Genomic DNA, 24520 nt, shown 5'->3' on the forward strand with positions numbered 1-24520 from the left:
CTACCACCCAAAAAAAGCCCAGGTCCAGATGGGTTCACAGCTGAATTCTACCAGACATACAAGGAGGAGCTGATACCATTCCTTCTGAAACTATTCCAGACAATCCAAAAAGAGGGAATCCTTCCCAAATCATTTTACGAGACAAACATCATCCTGATACCAAAACCCGGCAGAGACTCAACAAGAAAAGAAAATTTCAGGCCAATATCCATGATGAACATAGATGCAAAAATCTTCAATAAAATACTGGCAAACCAGCCAGGCGAGGTGGCTCAAGCCTGTAATCCCAGCACTTTGGGAGGCCGAGGCGGGTGGATCACGAGGTCAAGAGATCGAGACCATCCTGGTCAACATGGTGAAACCCCGTCTCTACTAAAAATACTAAAAAAAATTAGCTGGGCATGGTGGCGTGTGCCTGTAATCCCAGCTACTCAGGAGGCTGAGGCAGGAGAATTGCCTGAACCCAGGAGGCGGAGGTTGCGGTGAGCCGAGATCGCGCCATTGCACTCCAGCCTGGGCAACAAGAGCGAAACTCCGTCTCAAAAAAAAAAAATAAATAAAAAATAAAATAAAATAAAATACTGGCAAACCGATTGCAACAGCATATCAAAAAGCTCATCCACCATGATCAAGTAGGATTCATCCCGGGGATGCAAGGCTGGTTCAACATACGCAAGTCCATAAACGTAATCCACCACATAAACAGAACCAAAGACAAAAACCACATGATTATCTCGATTGATGCAGAGAAGGCTTTTGACAAAATTCAACAACCCTTTATGCTAAAAACCCTCAATAAACTAGGTATTGACGGAACGTATCTCAAAACAATAAAAGCTATTTACGACAAACCAACAGCCAATATCATACTGAATGGGCAAAAACTGGAAGCATTCCCTTTGAAATCTGGCACTAGACAAGGATGCCCTCTCTCACCACTCCTATTCAATATAGTACTGGAAGTTCTAGCCAGAGCAATCAGGCAAGAAAAAGAAATAAAGGGTATCCAAATTGGAAAGGAGGAAATCAAATTGTCTCTATTTGCAGATGACATGATTGTATATCTGGAAGACCCCATCATCTCAGCCCAAAATCTCCTGAAACTGATAAACAACTTCAGCAAAGTCTCAGGATACAAAATCAACGTGCAAAAATCACAAGCATTCCTTTACACCAGTAATAGACTTCAAGAGAGCCAAATCAAGAACGAACTGCCATTCACAATTGCTACAAAGAGAATAAAGTACCTAGGAATACAACTAACAAGGAACGTAAAGGACCTCTTCAAGGAGAACTACAAGCCATTGCTCAACGAAATAAGAGAGGATACAAACAGATGGGGAAACATTCCATGTTCATGGTTAGGAAGAATCAACATCGTGAAAATGGCCATACTGCCCAAAGTAATTTACAGATTCAACGCTATTCCCATCAAGCTACCAATGACCTTCTTCACAGAACTGGAAAAAAACACCTTAAACTTCATATGGAACCAAAAGAGAGCCCGCATAGCCAAGTCAATTCTAAGCAAAAAGAACAAAGCAGGAGGCATCACACTACCGGACTTCAAACTATACTACAAGGCTACAGTAATCAAAACAGCATGGTACTGGTACCAAAACAGAGATATAGACCAATGGAACAGAACAGAGGCCTCAGAGGAAATACAACATACCCACAACCATCTGATCTTCGACAAACCTGACAAAAACAAGCAATGGGGAAAGGATTCCCTGTTTAATAAATGGTGTTGGGAAAACTGGCTAGCCATGTGCAGAAAGCAGAAACAGGACCCCTTCCTGACACCTTACACCAAAATTAACTCCAGATGGATTAAAGACTTAAACATCAGACCTAATACCATAAAAACCTTAGAAGAAAATCTAGGCAAAACCATTCAGGACATAGGTGTAGGCAAGGACTTCATGACCAAAATGCCAAAAGCAATGGCAACAAAAGCCAAAATAGACAAATGAGACCTAATCAAACTCCACAGCTTCTGCACGGCAAAAGAAACAGTCAGTAGAGTGAATCGGCAACCAACAGAATGGGAAAAAATTTTTGCAGCCTACCCATCTGACAAGGGGCTGATATCCAGAATTTACAAAGAACTAAAGCAGATCTACAAGAAAAAAACAAACAAGCCCATTCAAAAATGGGCAAAGGATATGAACAGATACTTTACAAAAGAAGACATACGGGAGGCCAACAAACATATGAAAAAATGCTCATCATCACTGGTCATCAGAGAAATGCAAATCAAAACCACATTGAGATACCATCTCACACCAGTTAGAATGGCGATCATTAAAAAATCGGGAAACAACAGATGCTGGAGAGGATGTGGAGAAATAGGAACACTTTTACACTGTTGGTGGGAATGTAAATTAATTCAACCATTGTGGAAGAGAGTGTGGCGATTCCTCAAGGACCTAAAAATAGAAATCCCATTTGACCCAGCAATCCCATTACTGGGTATATATCCAAAGGATTATAAATCATTCTACTACAAGGACACATGCACACGAATGTTCATTGCAGCACTGTTTACAAAAGCAAAGACCTGGAACCAACCCAAATGCCCAACGATGATAGACTGGATAGGGAAAATGTGGTACATATACACCATGGAATATTATGCAGCCATCAAAAACGAGGAGTTCACGTCCTTTGTAGGGACATGGATGAACCTGGAAACCATTATTCTCAGCAAACTGACACAAGAGCAGAAAATCAAACACCGTATATTCTCGCTCATAGGCGGGTGTTGAACAATGAGAACACATGGACACAGGGAGGGGAGCACTACACACTGCGGTCCGTTGGGGGGAAATGGGGGAGGGGCGGGGGTGGGGAGGTGGGAAGAGATAGCATGGGGAGAAATGACAGATACAGGTGAGGGGACGGAAGGAAGCAAAGCACACTGCCATGTGTGTACCTATGCAACAATCTTGCATGTTCATCACATGTACCCCCAAACCTAAAATGCAATAAAAAAAAAAAAGAAAAAGAAAAAAGAAAAAGATGGCTGCATGTGGCATGCCATCCTGGGTCCAGTCTAACTCCCAGTGGTTCCTACACAGATGGAGCCCTTGTCTAATTCCATTTGGCAGACTCTGCTACTAGTTTCATTATGGGACCAGGTTTAGAGAGGCTCAGAATTCACATGCAGCAGGCCTCCACCATTTTCAGATTTAAACTGAATATATTGTCCTGTTGTGCCAGAGTGACTGCTCCTTTCTCTCTGTCCTCATGAAGCCCCTACAGGCAAGGATGGAAGGATTTGGGAATTAAGGTTACAGAGGTGATCATGTTGGGGAACTGGATGCTCTGTGAATATCAGTGCTGCTTCTCCTAAATGCACAGGGATGACCCTCATGCCTACACCTCTCATCTGGATCTTTTGACTCAGGAGGTAATAGGTGCAATTTCAGTGCTTACACTACCTGAGGGGGCAGCTGAGAAGCTTTCTAAGAGGCCAAGCAAAATGGAACTCCAAAAGGGACTCAGATAGCAGCCACTTCACCCCTGCTTCCCTCACTGTTTCCAAGTACACCACCTTCAAGATGCCCTTGAATTTCACCAGACCTGGAAACAAGAATCCTAATATAGAAAGGCAGGTTTTGAATCCAGGTCTGTTGTTCCAAAGCATATCTGTCAAATAATAAAAAGACTCTTTAACTCAGACATTTTAATTAAGGCATTGCATGTTCCTTGGGCTGTAGGGAGGGGTTACTTGACTAGAAATCACATGGAAACAGTATACTGCATAATATCTGCAAGTCCTTTGTAAATTCCACCCTTGCTAAAGACTAGACGCTATCCTATAGAGACACAGGAGGATGAATGTCCATTCTTCTGACTGGCCACGTGCTAGATCAGAACAAAAGCTGAGGCACAATGAGAGTAAAACCAGAAAAGATATTTGCATGGACAGGAGAAGATTCTGATATATTTTAAATCTCTCCTAAGTAGGAAAGCTACAGGGCTTCTGCCTCCCTTCAGGGCAACTGAAAGTAGTCTTGATAGAGAGGTGAACTATTTATTTGGTAAATTAAATGGAAAACTAATCAGAAAAGTTAGAGTGGCCAGCAAGAGACATACCCAAATTCTTTGAGTTCCTTTATCTCCATCCTGGTCTGTGATTTTTAAATAAAGAGATGAAGGAAGAATAAAAATAAGCATATTAGCAGATGTAACTCCTGTAAAACAAGAAAAAAAGAGAAAGTTTAGCATTGCTCTTGTGAAATTTTCCCTCCAAACAGCTATTGTAGAATGATAAGCACAAAGTCATGAAGCCATACCTACGACTCCAAAAATATCTTTCATGGAGGGTATGAAGATCACCAACAAGTTGATAATAACCAAGAGTATGCAGGTAACCACGATATGACGACATAAATTAAACTTTGTTTTCTTAGCCAGTTCAAATAAAGATGAACGAACCTGCCAGAAAAGAAAACAAAGATTCTGTAAGTGCCTACAGCATGCAACACTGACATTTCTCAGTAAAGTAACTGATTTATTGGTGTACACAAATTTGTGAAATGTTTTGTGATGCCTAGTGAATTTATAGATAGCTTAACAGTTTTGGAATTACAAGGTCTTAACTGAAAAGGGAAAATATTTTTATTTTAGAATAGTAGAGTTTTCTTGTGGGAGGTAGAATTTCTGTCTTTGGTTTATCTAAGACTTGAGTGTTCATTTCCCTTCTTTTTATATTCTCTCGTCATGTCTGACTGAGATTTAAACATTCTATTGTCATTTCTTTGTAAAGAACAGGGACAGATTAATTAGAATGAAGATTCATTGCATCAGAGGCTCCCTGATGCACTGAATGCCACCTGCTTTTCAAAGAGCCTGAACAGAGTCTTGGGATCATTTCCAGATGCAGTTTCAATAACCCAGGAAAGTTACCTGGGGCAGGCTTTCTCTGGAACAGGCTCCTGGAAAGCTGAGACCTCAGCTTTTCTCATATTGCACCAAGGCCCTTACTCACTGTGAAAAATAACACCGGCACTGTGAGGATCACAGCGACAATGACAGCCAGCCGCACTGTCAGGATGAGAATGTCATCTTTACTCTGGTACTTGTGAAGGAGGTCTGACTGAACATTGTCTGAAATGATGGAAAAGTAAGAGGGTTTTAAAAGGATACAGAATACATAGCTAAATGACAGTTTTTCTGAACAACAAAGAATTTATAAACTACAGGGAAAGAAAAGCAATGCTTTGAAATGTCTATTAAAACAATTAAGTTGGAAAGAAAAATCTGTACGTGAGACATGCTCTACTGTGCATATGCGGCTTAGCAAAGGAATTTAAAGTAATCTCTAGAAGAAGCTATATGGAGTGGGAATGCTTAATTTAGACTAAATTAAACCTAGGGGCACATTGGCCTTGAAAATGAAACATACAGTTGAAGTGCAAAGCTGCTCTTAATCTAGACTTTCCCTCTGTTCTTCAAACCACACCAAACTGCCACAGACTTGCTGGGGGACAGGGGGTGGGAGGAGCCTGCAAGCCACATTGGAGCTTGTTTTAAACTCTCCTCTTGTTAAGTCAACTTCAAGTGGCCAAGCAGCAGAGGTATTAGCTGAAATTTCACCACCAGGAGATAATTCCTCTTTTCCATGCATGTTGTTCTTGTAAAAAAAAGAAAAAAAAAAGTGTTTACATACTACTGTGTGTGTGTGTCTGTGTGTGTGTGTGTGTGTGTGTGTTTGAGACAGGGTCTTGCTCTATCACCCAGGCTGGAGTGTGATTTCAGTAGTACCATCTTGGCTCATTGCAACCTCTGCTTCACGGAGTGTTCAAGTGTTCCTCCTGCCTCAGCCCCGCAAATAGGTAGGACTATAGGTGTGTGTCACTGTGCCCAGCTAATTTTTGTATTTTGTTTTTGTAGAGACAGGGGTTTCATTATGTTGCCCAAGCTAGTCTCGAACTTCTGGGCTCAAGCTATCCACCTACCTTAGCCTCCCAAAGTGTTGGGATTATAGGTGCAAGCCACCACACCTGGCCTTATGTACTGCTTTGAACTTTTTCTCAACTCAGAACTTCAGAAAGTGTTATTTCAAAGACTAACAAAGCTAGAATGGCAGTCACATAGAGTATGAAACTGCTCACTCTTTCGACAAGAGATAATTTCCCCTCCTGTCTCCTGCAAGGGCTTCTCACTGCACCAATCTCAAGGTTCTTGGCATGGAATTCAAGTGCTAATCTGTACCGTAGAACTTGGTCTCAGTTTCCAAAAAAGAATCATAAGTTATAATACAAATCTCACTAGTTCTAATTTCCTTAATCAAACTAACCAACCACTTAAAAATAGCTGAGCCTTTTTCTTTAACTCAAGAGTAACAAAAGTGTTTGGTATTCTATTCTATGTGAAAAATAATTCATTTACAAAGAAAAATCATAGCTTGAACAAGAAAACAGTGAGACTTTAACTAACATGAAGCTCTCCCCCTCTCTCTCCCTGTATCCACCCCAGCCCTGCAACTCTGCATCCACCTTAGCAACACCAATTTTATGCAAAACTTAAATAAGGTATTTATGAATTCATTAGACAATGGTATTCTCTATTGCTTGTGAAAACAATAATAACATCTGTATAATCAGAGTAGCCTTTTTCTCCAGGCTGAAGTAATAAATTTTAAATGTGTTTAATTTTGAGACATTTGTGTTTATGGAAAAAAGTCCCAAAGAATTATTATTTAGTAGAAAAGATGGTGAAATACATGCATATATATTTAAATAAGGTACACAATTATAAAGATAATGAAAGATATTAAATAAAGCTTCAGGATAATTTGAAGAGGAGAGGATGAAGAAGCAGTAAAAGCCAGTGAAGTGTTCATTCAGGGTCAGTAAAATTTACATATGAAATCTTGATCGCTTTTTCAGATTTCATTTTTAAAAATTTCTATGTCATTCCTTTGGATCTTTGCAAGTCTCAGCTCCGACTTCCAGTGAACAATTAGGAGTTTCATTTTTAATTAACTCAGAGTGTCATGAGTGTAGCACTCTGCTCTTTCTCACTTTTAGCATCTGTCTCTGTCTCTCTATTCTATTAATGGAATCTGACCTAATTTGCAGTGTCAATTAGGAAAGCCTTCTCTGATGTAGTTTTAAACTTTCCTCAGTAAAGGTAGCATGCTTCTAAAATGCAATTTCCTTTAAGGACACTGTTAGGATAAAAAAATTATATCGTTTTAGTAATTATTTTATTCTGCAGTCTGCATGAATAATAAAGGAAAGATCATAATTGCTTTAAGCAGAAGAAAAACCTAGAGAAACCAATGAGTAGCTTTGTTGCTTTCTTTACCTTTCATGTTAAAAGTTATTTCAATACTTATTTTTACTAATTTGTTTACAAATATTTATATTTATGTACCAGCAGAAATTACTTACCATAGAATGTCAAGTAGCCAAAAATGGCAGTCAAGAAGTACATAACAAACATGGCAAAAAAGGAGATGTTTGAAACCATCTGCATTTTTTTCTGTGATCGGCTAAAAAAAAGAAATTTTAACAATTAAAAATCATATTACTGAATTTAAGTGGCAGTGTTAATGCTGAAGAATACTAATTTAACTTTGCTGCTATCAGATTAGGGCAGATCTGAACAGGTGGTTACCCCTGGCAGTTATGCCAGTTTAAAGTAAACTCTCTTATACTGAATTTATATGGAGAGTGAGATCCATGGAACTACACTCCCTTAAGTGTTCTTCCCCATTCTTTTAAAAGAATATCAAGTTCTCATCTGAAAATCAGACAGCATTTTTTAAAATATTTGTGCTTGACATTATCTCCACATTAGCTGGGCAAAGGCAAAAAGGCAGAAAAAAAAAAATCAATGCTGTTCTAGCTCCAGAGATTAGTGGCAGAGCTGGAATGTGACCTCAGGTGTTCTGTCTCTAAAGCTGCTGTTTTAGGTTCTGATTTTCCTGTTGGGTGGCCTCAGGGATACACCTGGAAGTCTGTAAGTCTCCAGAGCACCAAGTATCCAAGAGATCACAGCTGGGATGATAAAGGGCTCTATCTCTTCGGTCAAGTTCACTCTGGGGTTGGGATGACCCTCTAAGTTTCTTTAACCGCCCAAATAATTAATCTGCAAGACTTGTATTCAATAACAGACCACAGATAGTCATAACATTTGACTGTGTCATAGCAAGGAATCTGGGTTGCCATGAGAGTACGGAAAACAAGAAAAATTGAGATGTAGGCTAGGCATGGCAGCTCATGCCTGTAATCCCAGCACTTTGGGAGGCTGAGGCAGGCCGATCACCTAAACTCAGGAGTTTGAGACCAGCCTGGGCGACATAGTGAAACTCTATGTCTACAGAAAATACAAAAACTAGCTGGGCTTGGAGGTATGTGCCTATAATTCCAGCTACGTTGGAGGCTGAGGTGGGAGGATTGCTTGACCTTGAAGTTGAGACTGAAGTGAGCTGAAATCACCCTATTGCACACCAGCCTGGGTGACAACTCTGTCTCAAAAAACAACAACAACAACAACAACAACAAGAAGCACAAAAAAAAAAAGTAAAGAAAAATTGAGAAGTATATACTTGAGAAAATTAAAAACTAAAACTAAAAGCTGAACTATTAAAAGATGTCAAAGATATATTTAAATTTTAGAGGATCACAAACTAGGAGTGATGTATATATACATAAAGGTAGATGGTTAAAATTTAGCCATGTAGCAATTAAATATGAAAAAAATGAGTGAATTCAATGCTAAATGACATCTGCTTTGTTACAAAATGGAAATAAATACCAATATTGTCTGTTTTAAGTTTTTAAGATTATACCATGGTGACTATTTTTGTATATGTTTGACAACTGTAGGCTAAAAAGAGAACACATGAAGTTTGTAAGGAGGGCTTAATTTTCTCAAAACAAGCAATCAAAAATAAATCAATAAATCCATAGAATTTTCTTAATAGTTAAAATTGAACAGCAGTATTCTTTTTTCCTAGTTTGTGGTCTTAACATTGATTTCTTATTGTCTGATTTACTAGCCTTTTCACCCAAACCAACAGGCAAATCAGAGACAATGTAATTAGCAGTTTATAGATAAATCTGAAGATTATCACTCACTTGCAAAATACGCATACGTAATGGAAAGCAACACAAATACTTAAACTCTCCTCGGTGATACAGTATTTGAAAAACCAAATTAATGAAAAAGCCCACATGGTTGACTCCTTTCTGTATTTATGACCCCACAAAATATTGTAGTTTCTGATTTTTCATGCTTTCTTGTTTCTTAAAATACAATACTTGTTCAAGAATGGCAGAATGTGAGTAAATGTTGAAGCTGGGTGATGAATACGCAGAGGTTCATTAGACAAGTCTGTTTATTTTAATTCTATATTTGCCTATTAATGAGGGGATGTAAAACGATTTAAGATAAATTAAACAAATTTCTTACTCTTTAAGCTCACTGTAAATTGGCAGGACTGATGGGTGGCAGACAAATGCAAATGCAATGGTTGGTAAAGCATACACAGTCTATTTGAGAGAAAAGAACAGACATTAGGAAAAAAAAAACACTTTTACTATAAAAATGACACAGCTCCAGTATTTCTAAGCTGTCTTTTTATCTGACAGCTCTTGAGAATCCCTGGATTATTCAGTTATTAGGAGGGTTTTGATCTCTAAAATAGAAGCAGCTTTTCTAAGAGAGCTTATCTAGCTCGAGCCATTAGCCACTCGTCACAGAAGGATTTTGGATTTGGCTCACCTACGGCGTATTTTATGTACCCCAGGTATACAACATCCCCTGTTTATACAGCATGAGCCAGTTACATGGCACTCTTCCTAGGATAGCTCATTGGATCTCCACGGCAATCCCGAGCAGTAGGCAGACTGTGGCTGTTCTCCTGGCTCTCTCCAACAGGTCAGGCGACTGGCCCAGCACTCCCACCTCTAGTTAACTGCTCTTTGCTCTGTGTCAGGTGCATTGAATCAGACTTAAAAGATACCCTCTGAAAAGAAAATCTGCTTCACATTGCACTACCTTGGCTGTATTCTTACAATCCGAGAGAAAGAGAGAGATTGCCATCTATTTAGTTTTCTTAGATAAGGCTGTTTGAAACTCTCAAACTCAATCTAATTTCCTATGCAAAAAGAGGTGGGGGGAAGGAAGGAAAACTAACCTATCTTATGCCCTAACTCTGCTGATGCACTATGCCAGGCACATTCTAACAAAACTTTGTAAGATACAGAACAGAACCCTTATTATTATTCAAGGGGTTGGGTGACTTGCCTGAGGATTCAAATCCAACCCTGACTGACTCCATAATCCTGTGTTTCCCATAGCATCAACAATATTTTAATAGTATGAGGGTTTTCTAAGTCCCAGTTTATGGTGGCATCTATATTTCAGCTGTGCAAGCTGAGGAAGTCTGCATTATTCCCTTCTGTCATCATCATATAAGAAACAGGGGGCTAAGGATGTCATTAATCTGTTTTTAAAGCATCAACCAGTCCTCTACACAGGAAGAGCTGAGACCATTATCCAAAATGGGATTTTGACAGAGAATGCTTAAGGGTAAGAGAGAGTGTAAAATATAGTATTTGTATATTTCTCAAGGATCTCTACATAGATTGTGTAATCTGGAAGCAATGATACCACGTAGTGCAATTACAAGTATAAGAAATAGAATGCGCTTAATAAAAGTGCTCCTTTAAAAATCCCAATCTTCTTATCTGCAAAGGATCGGGAAACTAACCTTTGAATTGAAGGTAACATATTTTGGCGTACACATGTCAGCATTTGTTGAATTAGCGCTTATTGTTGAGTTTAGCTCTGGAACAATGCAGGGAATTTGAAATTTCTTGTAAATAACCTGGTATTAAGAAGTATAGTAGAAACAATATAGACTTTAGTAAAGCCGAATAATGAATAGTACTATCACAAAACCAAAGCAGCCATTTCAATCAGCACTTACCACTATTAGAAAAAAAACCATGCAGCTCAAGGAAAATCCACTAGTATAGCCAAGATACCCTTTAAAAAAATAGTAAAAAATAAATTATTTCTTTTTTTCTGTTTTTTAAAAATTTGGAGCTACCCATCATAAACTGTTATTACTTCAAAATTCATCACCTCATTTATTTCAATGTGTTATTTCAAGCATATTTTAGAGCTCCAACAATAAACACACATGCCCAAGTGAATACAAGATTTATTATTTGACAGTGCTACTTTATTTGGCAAAAAATGGGGCTCTGAATAAAAAATTACATTATGTGCTTTGATTCCAACTCTCCCTGGCACACTAGAGAACACAGATTCCCAGAATCCAGCGGAAAAGAGCCTTCCAATTTTTGCTATAAGTCTGTGCTGGTGGACTCTGATGGAGTCCTATGGGCAAACCCATTTACTCCTTGATCCCCTCAGTTATGCACTTATTGTGTGCATACTGAATGTCAATTATAATACTTTTCTCCCCAGATGACAGAGTAGATGAAGTGAATTTCTAGAACGCCTGGGAGATCTCCAACTGCCACTGTGACCTCCAAAAAGGTGGAGTTAAGTAGCCTTTTGGGACTGCATTATTCTCATCCCTGGGGAAGAGCCTTTCTCTACTTAACTGAAAAGAGCTACCTCTATAGGTACAGAAAACACAGAAACAGAAACCAGAAAATAAGTTTGGATATAATGTATCAGACCTCTGGAGCTGTTCTGTGAGGTTTATACAGAGGTCTGATACATTATATCCAAAACAAAACAAAAAACTGTGGCTCATAACTATTGTTTGAAGAGCTTTTATCCAAACTTCTGTTTGAATTAGCCCATTTAATTAAGTAAATACATTTTACAGGTTTTTGACTGGATGGCAGTCTGGCCACATTATTCAATGTATAAAATTCCCCTAACATCAGGCATTCTTGTTTCCAAATACAAGCATAAAAACAAGTAGTAGATCAAAGCCAAATGGATATGACTTGGAGATTATCCACCACTTCTGACTTTTGATTTCTCTCTCCTGCTTCAGAGAGAAATAACTGAGACTGGTTAGACTAAATTTATGCATGATTCATAATACTTAGAGCTTTAAATCTAGGCAGCTGTCTCCATATTACATTTGAAAATGTATTTACCTAAATAATGAGAGTATTTAAGAATTCATACAAGGAGAATTCCATTTTCTGGACCTTTCTTAGAGTAGCATATAAGTTGTACTATTGAAAATAGCCCTGTTTGTCCTGGTCCCAGAATCTTCCTTTTCTCCTCCACAGCTCAGTAGAGGGATTGTTTAGAAGGTCACATACTGACTATTGTTTTTAACCCATATTAAAGTTAGGCCTGATTAATACTTACAATTTATCATTAAGTGCATGACTAATCTCTAAGTGCATGCAGAGGAGAAGCAGAGAGAAACACTGTCCATTTTTATTCAGTTTCTGATTCACTTGAGCACTGCAGAATACTATAAAAACAAAGTCTGTCCTTACCTAAGTTCTTCAAGAGACACAGAGGGAGAATTATGCCAAAGGTAACTATTACCACCAGAACTCGGCCATCCACGTACCAGGCTCTGAAAGGCATTTAAGTAGTTAGGTTATATTTTTTTAGAAAGTGACTTTTGTTCCCTCCAATGTAAAATTTTTATTAATTTTTACTATATCCATTAATTTTTAAAATCATTATTCAGGTCTTATCCAAACACTTCAACCCAACCACTACTTATTTACTACAGCTTCACTCCCACGTAATGGAAGAAGGAATATTGGTTTTTTTTTCCTTTCCCATTGGCTAAATGTGGCATTCCTTTGAATTATTTACATGGTTTCAAAGCTGAATGCATACATTGCATTCTGTCAGATTACAACTCGTCTTATCAATTATTTAAAGAGAAAGCTCCTTTTTGTTTTGCTGGGCTAGTATCAGTGCACCACAGGTAGGCATTTCTCTCTCCCTGATCCCTTGGATTTGACCTTGAATCCTGAGAACACTAGAAACTCTGGATTCTATGTTTCTCCCTTGAAAGAAAACAGAGAAACTAAAACAGACAAGAACGGTTAAACAAGACAGAGTCAAAACACAATTGTGCCAAATGTAGCTGCAACATTTTCCAGGGTTAGCTACATCTTTAATGAGGTTGGCTCATGCAAATTTTGCTCCCAAAATGCTATGTCCCTTCTTTAAGCAAGAGGCTAGGGTCTTAATTTTTTTTGCATGTTCCACTTTTGTGTTAAAAATACTCCATATCTGTTCTATTTCACAGAAACTAGATATAGATTTCAGGCTCTTGGGAAAATGCAGTGTCAACCGCTCACAGCATAACAGATAAATCTACTTTTCAAATGTTCATATTCAAATGGCTCTCCCTGCTTCTTTCATTTATATAGCCACAAAGAAATTTACTGTTGAAACAACAAACAAAAAGCATCGTAGGAAAAACTTTCTGCAATATTCATAAAGCAAGAATTTTGGTTAGCCCATATTTAAATTAAAAACATTTTAGTTATACCATTAAAAAATGGTCTATAACTTACGAAAATGCCTCTTCCTTTCCCATTAGAAACTTTATGGCAGAGGGTAGTTCATTTTTTACTATGAAGAGGTAGCTCAGCATTGCTGGAAGAAAATAAGAACATTTTTAGAAAGAAGATATGAAGACTTATGTTACAAGCTATATTAAAAGTTATCAGCCTGTTCTTACACCAACCGTCAATAAGACACAAAGGGAACTTTAGCTACTCCAGCAGTATTTGTGGCTTTAAATAAGTGACTGCTGTCTCTGCTTTACTTTCCCTGTGCCATTTTAGCAATGAGGATGATAACTGTTTGAATTATGTTAAAATTCATGTGGCCACCCAACCACCAGAATTAGTTTCAAGTTATGTATAGAAAAGCATGTTCTTTTTACCTCCAGTGTTCTGAAGAGAGGTGGCTCCAAAGATTATGAACTTCCCTGTGGTGCCAAAAACTTGTTCCCCCAGCTTTTCATATACCATGCAGCCTATTTAAAAATCAAATTTGAGAACACAAAAAATGACAGGGTTCAGAAAGTAAAAAATAGTCAAGATTTTGTCATTCTATTGACTGTTTCCTCAAGTTATTGTGTGCCTTTCTCAAACTCACACAAATAGTCTTATTGGCTTTGCAGGGGTTAAGGTATCCTCATTATAAAACGAACTCTTGATATTTTAAAATGTCAGACGCAACCATTATTTCTCCTTTTTCAAGTTGGCTAACAAAGCGTTACAATTAACCTATTAGGTCATAAGGCTTATTTTTAACTACCTCTATCTCACAAAGGGGAAATTCCCTCTGTGATCTTTTTCTCAGATCTCGTAGATACCATTAATATATATATTTGATTTAAAAAGATCCTAAAAGTTGAGGCAAAAAGATAACTTTTGAATTAACTACCTTAACTGATTAGGCTAACAAGGAATTATCTTAATAACATCCCATCAATGCCTCCATGTTCTAAATGTAATAATAAGCTTGGAAACATTTTAATAGCCATGACATATGAAATGTAATCATTCATAAAATGTAGTCCAAATACACGCAACACCCAAAAGAGAGCAGAAAACTAATTTGTCGAAAGCATATTTCATCTGTAGCAAAATTTGAAAGTGTTCAACTAGCTTATCTCAATAAATACTAAAATTCTAAGCCATTCATTTTTTAAAAAGTGTTTATATTTCTTTATAACTGTTCAGTCCATGTTTTCAAAAGGTTCACAGAAAGCAATATGTGACAGGCTATAATTAAACCTTTGTTTACTCTCTCAAAAGACTGGTGTTTAAACTAGACAATGGTCAGCTCCTCAATTTATTACAAAATGTTCCAGTTAAATTGAGTCATGTATATACAATAATAGTTGGCCAATGTGGTTTTAGCTAATGTAAAAGTCAAAGAATTACAAACATAATCCAGTGTCCCAGAAATAGAAAATAAACACTTCAGGTATTACACTGCCCAGAGTACTTGAAGGCTCTTCATAGCTTGCTCACTCCCACAGTGCCTCAGTAGTAACAGTTTCTCCTTGGAATAGGCACAAGAGAATGAAAGGTCTGTTTACTTTCAAAACCTTGGAAGCTATAATATAAAAACATGGGATCTTTGCTTTGGATATATAAAGACCTAAGCAAAAACTGAAGCTTTTAAAATGAAGTCATTTTACACTAGAAAAAAAGGTATAATGGAGGGTTCGCTTTAAGTGACAACATTATTTGCTCATTGTCCATGCCAATTTAATTTATATATTGCTGCAACTGTTTCTCTAGAGAAATATTTCCAAAGGTCTTCCAATTACTCTAGGTCAAAGTAGTCTTTCTTTCTTTCTTTTTTTTTTTTTTTTTTTTTTGAGACAGAGCGTTGCTCTGTTGCCCAGGCTCGAGTGCAGTGGCATGATCTCAGTTCACTGCAGGCTCTACCTCCCATGTTCAAGTGATTCTCCTGCCTCAGCCTCTTGAGTACCTAGGACTACAGGCAGGCACCACAATGCCCAGCTAATTTTTTGTACTTTTAGTAGAGAAGGGTTTCACCATGTTGACCAGGATGGTCTTGATCTCCCAACCTCATGATCCACCTGCCTCAGCCTCCCAAAGTTCTGGGATTACAGGAGAGAGCCACTGCACCCAGCCCCTGTCTTTCTTTTTAATAGTCAAATTGTTGTACAGAGAGATCATCGTTTGTTCATAATGTCACCATAAAAATAATTCACCCTGGTTTTAACAAAATCAAACTTATTCTCAGCTTACCTGTTTCTTTTGAACAGATCAGTAGGAGGTTTATTGAATATATAGACAGCAATGTCACTGAAATCAAAAGTACCCTAAAGCAAAGAAAATAAATCTTGTTGTAATAACTAGAAAAGAATATATTCTGACTTTACATTTTAGAAGAACAAAGGTTTATTTATATAGTTAACACTATTTGTTAATAGTATCCAACTTTTGGAACCTATTAATCATCCCTGTTTTAAAATCCACAATAAAAATGCCCTACCAAATAAAGAAGGGCTCATTAGAATCTGAGTAACAGTTCAAATCCTTTACGTAATTCAAAGCCCAAATAGCTCTCTGGGAACATTTCCGTTGAGATGACTTTAAAACAACATTATGAAAGAAAGCTTTTGTAGTAAATGATGTAATCTCTGTTACATCTGGATGAGATCATGTGAGAATGGGATGGGAGGGGCAAAGGAGAAGGCTGGCAGTGACCTTAGGAGAATGACCACCTGCCTTTGGGCAACTTGCTTAACATTTCCCATCTCTGGATTCATTGCCCATAATATAAAGATATAAGCCAAATGATGTCTGGGCTCTTTTCATCTGTTACTTCATGGCTATCTTAAAATCTACATATTAGGCCACTAATGTAATTCACTTTTTTTTTGCACCTGGTTCCTCTTAGATGAATAAGCACCCTTTGCTAACTAGTGGGAAAATTTGACAATCAAGTATAATGAAAAGACTTTTTTGAATGATGAATTCATGTTTTTGTTATAGTACATCTGGCTCATTATCAAACCCTTGTCAGGGAAAAGTGCAGTTAAAATAATGTGGGAGATTATATAGATGATTTCTGAAACATTTGGTTAAAACAGACATGATAACTGAAAATAAAGCCTATTTATTAAAAAGAAGGAAAAAAAAAAATCCAGTCCCCAATTGAAACCGTTCACTTCCTGATGTGGGAAAATATATCCCCAGAACAATACATTACTGCAATTGACTCTATGCTTGAGTCATTAAAGGCAATTATTTTCCCACCAAGTGCTGTTGAGAGGCACTTGGCACATCAGGCAGTTCGCTCTGCGTGGGCTGCCTCCTCCTGGCCCTTCCCGCTCCCAGCACACCTGTTGAAGGCTGCTCAAGGTCCCAGCTCAGATGCCACCTCCTCACTTGCCTTCCCTGGCTCCAGGCAGAATAACTGCTTCTCAGCTGTCTCTGATCCTACAGCATTTTGCTTCTCCCACATATGGGGCAGCCATGAGGCGATAAACCAGGAATACAGAACGGTCAACAGCAGAACAGATGGACTGCCAGAAACCGGCCAGCAAACAAAATAGGGGCAGAGCTCATCAAAGGCAAAACAAACACTAGGAGAAAGAACAGAAGACCTAACACTTTGGTTAAAGGCCCAACTGATCTGCCAATAAAGGGGAATTTAGGTTAAGATATGATTGGTAAGGAAGTGCATTCAGATCTATACTTATTGCTCCAAAATCCTTGAGTGAGGAGGCTGTTTGGCTGTGTACCCACTCAAATCTCATCTTGAATTGTAGCTCCCATAATTCCCATGTGTTATGAGAGGGATCCAGTCGGAGATAATTGAATCATGGGTGTGGTTTCCCCCATACTGTTCCTGTGGTAGTAAATAAGTCTAACAAGATCTGATGTTTTTTTTAAATAAGGGGAAACCCCTTTCGCTTATCTCTCAATTCTCTCTTGTCCGCAGGCAAGTAAGACGTGCCTTTTACCTTCTGCCATGATTGTGAGGCCTCCGCAGCCACATGGAACTGTGAGTTCTTTAAGCCTCTTTTTCTTTATAAATTACCCAGTCCCAGGTATGACTTTATCATCAGTGTGAAAATGGACTAATTATTATCTCTTCAGGTTGAAGGATGTGAGAAATGAAGAGCAAGAATTTATTAACCAACCCAGTAGTTCTGAGATATGTAATGGAACATGATTTGATATGCTCTGCCACAGAATGAAATACAGAACCTAATCGTGGCATGATTTTGTTTCCATCAGATAAGATAAGCATTATTTTACATAGAAGAAGCAAGCTTTGAGTGTCTTGCAGAGTTCACTCATGTTCTGAGGGACACACACTAAGTAGCAATTTCTACACGTTCATGTGACAGGTCCTAGAGGATTTCCACGTGGCACAGAAGAGCACAGGCTTCCTAGTGGGGATAAAATGGGTGGCATCTTAGGATGAGTCAGGTGCTAATCTGGAGTGACCATGTGCCCTGTTGGGTCTACTCTGCTGGGACCAAAAGTGACCAAAAGGATTTTCATATGGTCCCAAGGCTAGTGTATAAAGAGTATGAACTTGTACAAACTATGTGCCTAGGAGGAGGGGAGGAGGGCATAATTATGAATATCTACATAATGATTTAAATAAGCCTTAACCCTGGAGAACTCGGTATTTATTAGCAAAAGAAACATTCTAAGGAAACATTTGCTGTGTTCCTTCAGTCAGTAGCCCCTTGAACCATGTGGTTTTTGCAAATGGTTGTGTCTTAACACAACAGAATGATGAAAACAATCTCTTCTCCCATGTTTAAGAGACATAACATTGCACCCCCAAGTACTAAAAGTACTAAGAGTCTGATGGCTTTTGTCTTTAACTGTATGATTGGCAAAGACTCTCTTCTTAGTCCCTTCTGAAATGTAGACCTTCTCTTCCAAGATTAAAAACTAATATAAAGTAAAACCTCCTTTTCTATCAGATCACTAAGAGGCAAACTGTAAAAGTAAAATTCTAAGAATACTTTAGGCTATACCAGAATCTGGCATTAATAGGATTAAAATTTAGAAAAGTACACCTCTTTGTTCAGATTCTTACAAAGAAGCAATATGTTGTCTAAATGACTCTAATGGGTTAGAAAAATCAAATCATAGATGTCTTGAAACATGGAGACCATGACATCTAAGAGAAAGAGGAAAGAGGAATAACTGGAGAGAATGCATTGGACACTTCTGTTTAGAGCATGATTATGCCCCTTAAAGTCCAGGTAGTATTTGTACATATAATTATGGTTTCCTGGAAGAAAAACACATGCTGGGATTCCTGTACTAACACCGAGGAACACAAGTGATTCCTTTTTAAAATTTCATCTGGATATAATTGAAGCTTCAACGTTGTTAACCATCAACCACAAGTATTAATAAGGGTGGGGCAAAAACTGGTTGCTGAAAAAGGCAAGTGGACTACAGCTCAGCAATTGGTAACAGGGCTGTTGAGATGCTGATAGTTCAGACTTATGTTCAACTTTGAGGAGAAGATCTAGAGCATGTAACTGTACATGGGTCATGGGGAAGGTGTAGCAGGAGAGTTAGAATGGTGAAGAATGTGGTCAGGAACCTTCAAGAGTCTTTGTATCAGCAACATTTTGAAAGATGTGGTGCAGGACATCCTGTAGATTTTTGAGTGTCCTGAGAAGAAACTTAGAATTCTAGACTCCTGAAGCAGGGAGAGACTTTCAGAGAGGATCTAGTTCAGCACAGAGTTTTCACCCAGGACAGGAAACCTCTATGCTCCATGCCGACACACTGGCATCAAGGTCTGCAAAGTGTCTTTTAAAATGGGACACATTATGCAACCCATTCATTTCTGTAAAGTTCTATGCTTTGTAACTGTGGCTGAGCTGAAATCACTATTGCTACTTCTATCCTTGGGTACTCATTTTACCTTCTGGACCTATTAGAATCTACTTGAAATCTAACACCTCTCCTACCTAACAGTCCTGAGGGTGCTCATTTTAAGATTGTGCTTTTTAACTCAAACACCTTTAGTTCTTTGAACTGTTCATCTTGTGATGAAGTGTTTGGGCTGTTCACATCTCAGTCACGGTCCAGTTCCTCAACCATCCTTTTTAAAGGCTGTGTACTGAGATGAGCCCAATGCTATAACATCAGATTTGATCCAAATAGCGCAAAGCATGGCAGGATTTTTAATTTCTCTGAGTCGGACATCGTTCTTCTTTCAAGGAAATCTATTTTGGAATTCATTTTTACAGCAACCCCCTCACACTTTTCATTTTTTGAGCTTCTGGTATGAGTGCTACTAGGCTGTCTTCATGATTCTATCTTGTGTACTTTTTCTGTTTTTTTTTTGTTAAGCTAAGTGCAAGACCTATATTTATTTTCATTACATTTTATCTTTCAAGTATCGTGATCTCTTCTTAAATTGTTGATCCTTTTTACTTATATTTCAACCTCTGTATCCAACTTCATATCTTGAGTGTACCTTCATCCAAGTCACTGGCATCAACTTTGATTAGAATAAGACCATCTGGAAATGGCCCATTGTTCAGCCAACTGCTTGAAGCCTGGAAGTCATCCTTATCTCTCACCTATTCCTTCACCCTTTGTATCTAGTTCATTGGCAAGTGCCCTATCACTTCTACCCCCAAAATTTATCCCAAATCCATAGTCATTTTTCCCCATCTCCACTGACCTCACTCTAGTGTGAGCCATTGTCTAATTTCTGAATAACTGTGATCATCTTTACTTATCTCCCTTGTCTTGCCTCCTCACATATCTTCCACCCAGCAGCCAAAGTAATCTTTTTATTTTAATGCTTTATTATGTGTCTCCATCACTAGACTGTAAGACAGGCCATGACAGTTTAATTCATGACCTATTCACCTATTTACAGTCAGCATCAAACACACACATAACAATCTTTGCTGAGAATAAGTGAATTTACAAACATTAGAACCTCATTGGCAAGTGATGTGAAACTATGCCAAATATCTTAACTAAAATCAAGATTCTCTCTATTAAGATAGTCCCATGATCTACTTAACTCACTCTTAACTCAAAAGATGATATTAGTTTATTGACTATCTAGAAAAACTCTGTTGGCCTCTACAGAGCAGTCTTTTCTGCAGTCATTGCACATTCACAAGTTGATTATTAATTTTCTTTACACTATTGCCTGGCATCTACTTTTTGCTATTTGTGAAAGTTGGAATTAAATTAGCCTATTTCTAATTTTCCGAGGAGATTTGTGATTTCCATGATTTTTAAAAAGATTTCTGATAGTATCTTAGACAAAGTGACATGAAGAAAAAAAGAAAGGAAAAGATTTCTGACAGTGGTCCTAGATATGTTTATCCTTTTTGCGGCAAGAAAATTTTGGCCCATCTTTTAAATAATGAACATCTAAACATCTATTTAAAAAACGTTATTTGTCATTGTTTTGAATCATATTAACAGGATTGTAATTATTTGGTCTTCCAAAATTTATCCAAAGATTATATGAATAATGTTATTAATTTCACATTTAAAATTACTATATGCTAATAAAGTGGAAAGCTACAACAACAAATAAAACCAAAACATTTAATGTGATTGAAATATTCTATACTGTGGTTGTGATGGTGATTTCACAGCTGTATTTGGGTAAACTTAACAAATCTCACCCTTTAAATTGGAGAATTTTATTGTTTGTAAAGCATACCCCAAAACCCAAAACCCAACCGCCCCCCCAAAAGAGAACCCAACCAACAAACAAAAACCAACCTCAGGACACTTTAAGGGAGATAAGGTTATATTTTAAAAGCCTAGCTACACAGCAACAAATCATAGGACATCCTTCCAACACAGCATCAGAGCCTTTGGTAGTGGTGGAGGTAAAGCAGCCGTCACTGCTTCGGATCCAGAAATAGCTCAGATGGGGGTGTTTGGGGCTGCCATGCAGCTGACTGCTTTCAACTCCTCCAGGACCCATTCCTCCCAAAAGAAGAAAGAATCATTACCAGCCCTCCCTAGCATGATTCTCCCTTGCAAACTTGAAAGCAGCTATTCTCAAACTTTAATGTGTGTGCAAATAAGGATCTTGTTAAAATGGATCAGGTCATGGGGTTGAGATTCAACATTTCTAACAAGCTGCCAGATGCTGCTGCTGGTATTGGTCCACTGACTTTGCTTAGAGCAGCAAGACTGAAAGCCCTGAGCTCTGGCCCTGTGGCATATACATCCCAGTTCTTTCTGTTTCTCACTGCACTGTGCTGTTGCTTCACCCGCCACATTGTCTACCTTGAGGTGCTGTGCCAACACTGCAGCTCAGTTACCTGTAAACACAGACCACATGGCTACCCAGGTAAGGTGGCAGTGAAGAAAAGTGCTTACAGCTGAATCATTCTCATTGCTGTGGTATGCTGACTAGCTTCCAGTGTGAAAAGTGAGGTCTCGTCTACTTCTTTCAGTTGACTTTTTCAAGCATTACTTCTTTTGTTTTTTCTTTCGACAAAGTCTCACTCTGTCACCCAAGTTGGAGGGCAGTGTCATGATCTTGGCTCATTGTAACCTCCACCTCCCAGGTTCAAGAGATCCTCCTGCCTTAGCCTTCCAAATAGCTGGGATTACAGGTGCGTGCCACCACACCAGGCTAATTTTTATATTTTTTAGTAGAGATAGGTTTCACCATATTGGCCAAGCTGATCTCAAACTGACCTCAAGTGGTCTGCCCACCTCAAGCATTATTTGCTTATCAAGATATATATTTAAACGTTAGTTTCAGCCTCCCCTCCCCAATGTTTCACTCCTCCCAGAAGGGATCTGATGCTTACTAAACCTCTAATTTTTCCTCTTCTAAATCCAGTTAGAAGTATAAAACTTTTACCATCCTCAATTAAACAAGCAGGATAGTACATATAAAAACTCCTTAAGCTGAGGTAAAAGTGGTCTTTATTACTAGTCCTCCTTTGATCTATCACTGTCTCCTACTAACCCACAGCCCACACTCCAAAACTAACAGACATACTGCTGGTTGAGGTAGAGTATTTACAAAAAAGTTTTTAAATCCAGGACAAGGGACTTAGAGAAATCATAGGAAATGCATCGGTTTTGGGCTAGCCTAACCATCTTTGTCCACTCTTTTCTGCTGTTGCTGGCCTCTCCCTCACCCTTTTCTACCTTTAACTTCCTGTCAACCTTTCTGAAAGGTCTCAACCCTCCTTCATCTTCACCCTGAACTTTCCTGTTCATTTTTCACCTCTGCCAACTCTCCCTGCTTCTCCATCCTACCCCCAATTATTCTAAGAGAAATACCTGTGTAAAGATTTGAAAACACTGTTGAAGAGACTAGAACACTAGCTGAAAATGATGGAAGAGCTGGGTGGTGGGGAAGACCCTACTGAGAATGCAGACCAAGAATTTAGTGTCACCTTGTTTATGTGGTTGGAAAGCTCAGCTTCAGGGGTTTTCCAGGCCAGTGTGACCACCAGCCAGTAGAAACAGGAAGTAGGGCATAAATAGAGCATTTAAGTGAAGAACTAGAGACTCTCAGTCCTGCCTTGAGGACAGGAATAGTGGTTTCTGGCCTGGGGAAGCCATGCCAGTGGAGACTAAAGTGATGAGGAAAGAGACACAGAAGACTCCTTTATTTAAGGAGAACTCAAATGGAAAGAGGCAGGCCCAAAAGTGCAGAGAGAGGGACAAGGTGTTCTGAGTCCCTAAATTCATATGAAAATGTTAAATATTTTGAAAAATTAAAAATAATCTTTTATATGAAAATGAGTTTTATAGCTTTTTAACTTAAGGGGATTCAATATAATTAACAAAACACTTTATTGATAATTAATCATATCAAATGTTGGGGTATTCACTATATGTCAGGCCCATGCTAAGAACTTTTAAAAATACTTCACTATGAGTAGTACTATTACTATCCTTATTTTACAAATAAAGTAATGGAAGCCTGGGAAGGTTAAGTATTTTGCCTGAGGTCACACAGCTATTGTCAGAGCTCTCAAATCCTGGTACTATGACTCCAGAGTCCCTACTCATCATGCTGCATGATGAGTAGGGACTTTTGTCAAAGTCAAACATCCAGAGAGGAATAACACTGTAAAAAATGAGACCTAACATTTCAATGTACTTCATTCTAAGATTTTAAAAATCAGAGTTTATCCAAGGTGAGCCTGAACACTTAATAGAGAGACTTTGAGTGATTTCTTTATACTTTATTTTATTTATTTTATGCATTTTCAAAATGGTTTAATGATTATCTTAGTTTTATAATAAAAATATAAAGAACTTTTCAAGTGACAGAATTATTATTTTAACCCATTTTTAGGGGAGAGTTGCATTTGTTTAACTCCCAAGCTCATTAATAGAGTCTTTGTTTCATTAAGAAACTCACAAAATACTTACAGAAAGGAGTAGAAACATATAATTATTCAGTCCCAAAGTGGACTTCTTAGTGACTAAATTCTGACCAAATTTCAAAATTCTGAAGGTCAGAAAACCAGCACACAGTAACCTTGTAGCATGTGATTGTGTATAATGCTTACAAATTAGATTAGGGAATTAAACAGGTGGTCTTAAAAGGCCATGCAGAAAACAGGTGGAGAGCAATTATTTGTACAGTTCCTTCCATTTCTTTCCTTGTAGATAAATCTAAGTTCTTTGGTGCAAACCTTCTCTTAAATTAGTCTCACTGTCAGTTAGGTATTTTGTTTTGTCTAGAAAAAGAAATATGCATTGCTGATGGCCAATTCAAATAGTATCTAATATAATCCTAAAAAGAAAGAGGAATTTAAAAGAAGTATGCTGGTAAAAATAAAATTTTAGTTTAGTTGGTTCTTCGTAAAAAAGTTAAAGAGGTCTGAGCTTAAATGAGGAAGTTGTACCAGTAAGAAAGAGAGCTATGTTCCACTACCACTTCCTGTTTTTACCCTATAGTGGGTAGAGGGCTGTGGCTTTTGTGGGCACTCCACTTATAACTCTTGACACTCTTGATGTGTCCTCGTTCCTCTTCTCCCATTCCACAAAGACAACTCATTTCTCTTCTCCTTAAA

The 24520-nt window shown here is 38.1% G+C and overlaps 1 protein-coding gene across 5 annotated transcripts in view; it reads right to left on the reverse strand.

Moving 5' to 3' along the window:
* Positions 1 to 24520, reverse strand: part of SLC38A1 (solute carrier family 38 member 1) — a 133610-nt gene that overhangs the window by 58904 nt on the left and 50186 nt on the right. For all 5 annotated transcript variants that reach the window (XM_074403181.1, XM_074403180.1, XM_074403179.1 and 2 more), the window contains exons 6-16: positions 15735 to 15808; positions 13886 to 13978; positions 13512 to 13593; positions 12468 to 12550; positions 10958 to 11016; positions 10739 to 10855; positions 9436 to 9515; positions 7410 to 7510; positions 5000 to 5118; positions 4305 to 4446; positions 4105 to 4202 (exon numbers count right to left, since the gene is read on the reverse strand). In XM_074403181.1, coding sequence (XP_074259282.1) covers positions 4105 to 4202; positions 4305 to 4446; positions 5000 to 5118; positions 7410 to 7510; positions 9436 to 9515; positions 10739 to 10855; positions 10958 to 11016; positions 12468 to 12550; positions 13512 to 13593; positions 13886 to 13978; positions 15735 to 15808 — 1048 coding nt within the window. The remainder of the gene's footprint in view (positions 1 to 4104; positions 4203 to 4304; positions 4447 to 4999; positions 5119 to 7409; positions 7511 to 9435; positions 9516 to 10738; positions 10856 to 10957; positions 11017 to 12467; positions 12551 to 13511; positions 13594 to 13885; positions 13979 to 15734; positions 15809 to 24520) is intronic.

The sequence above is a fragment of the Saimiri boliviensis genome, chromosome 7 (genome assembly GCF_048565385.1).
Source record: "Saimiri boliviensis isolate mSaiBol1 chromosome 7, mSaiBol1.pri, whole genome shotgun sequence".
Taxonomy (NCBI): domain Eukaryota; kingdom Metazoa; phylum Chordata; class Mammalia; order Primates; family Cebidae; genus Saimiri; species Saimiri boliviensis.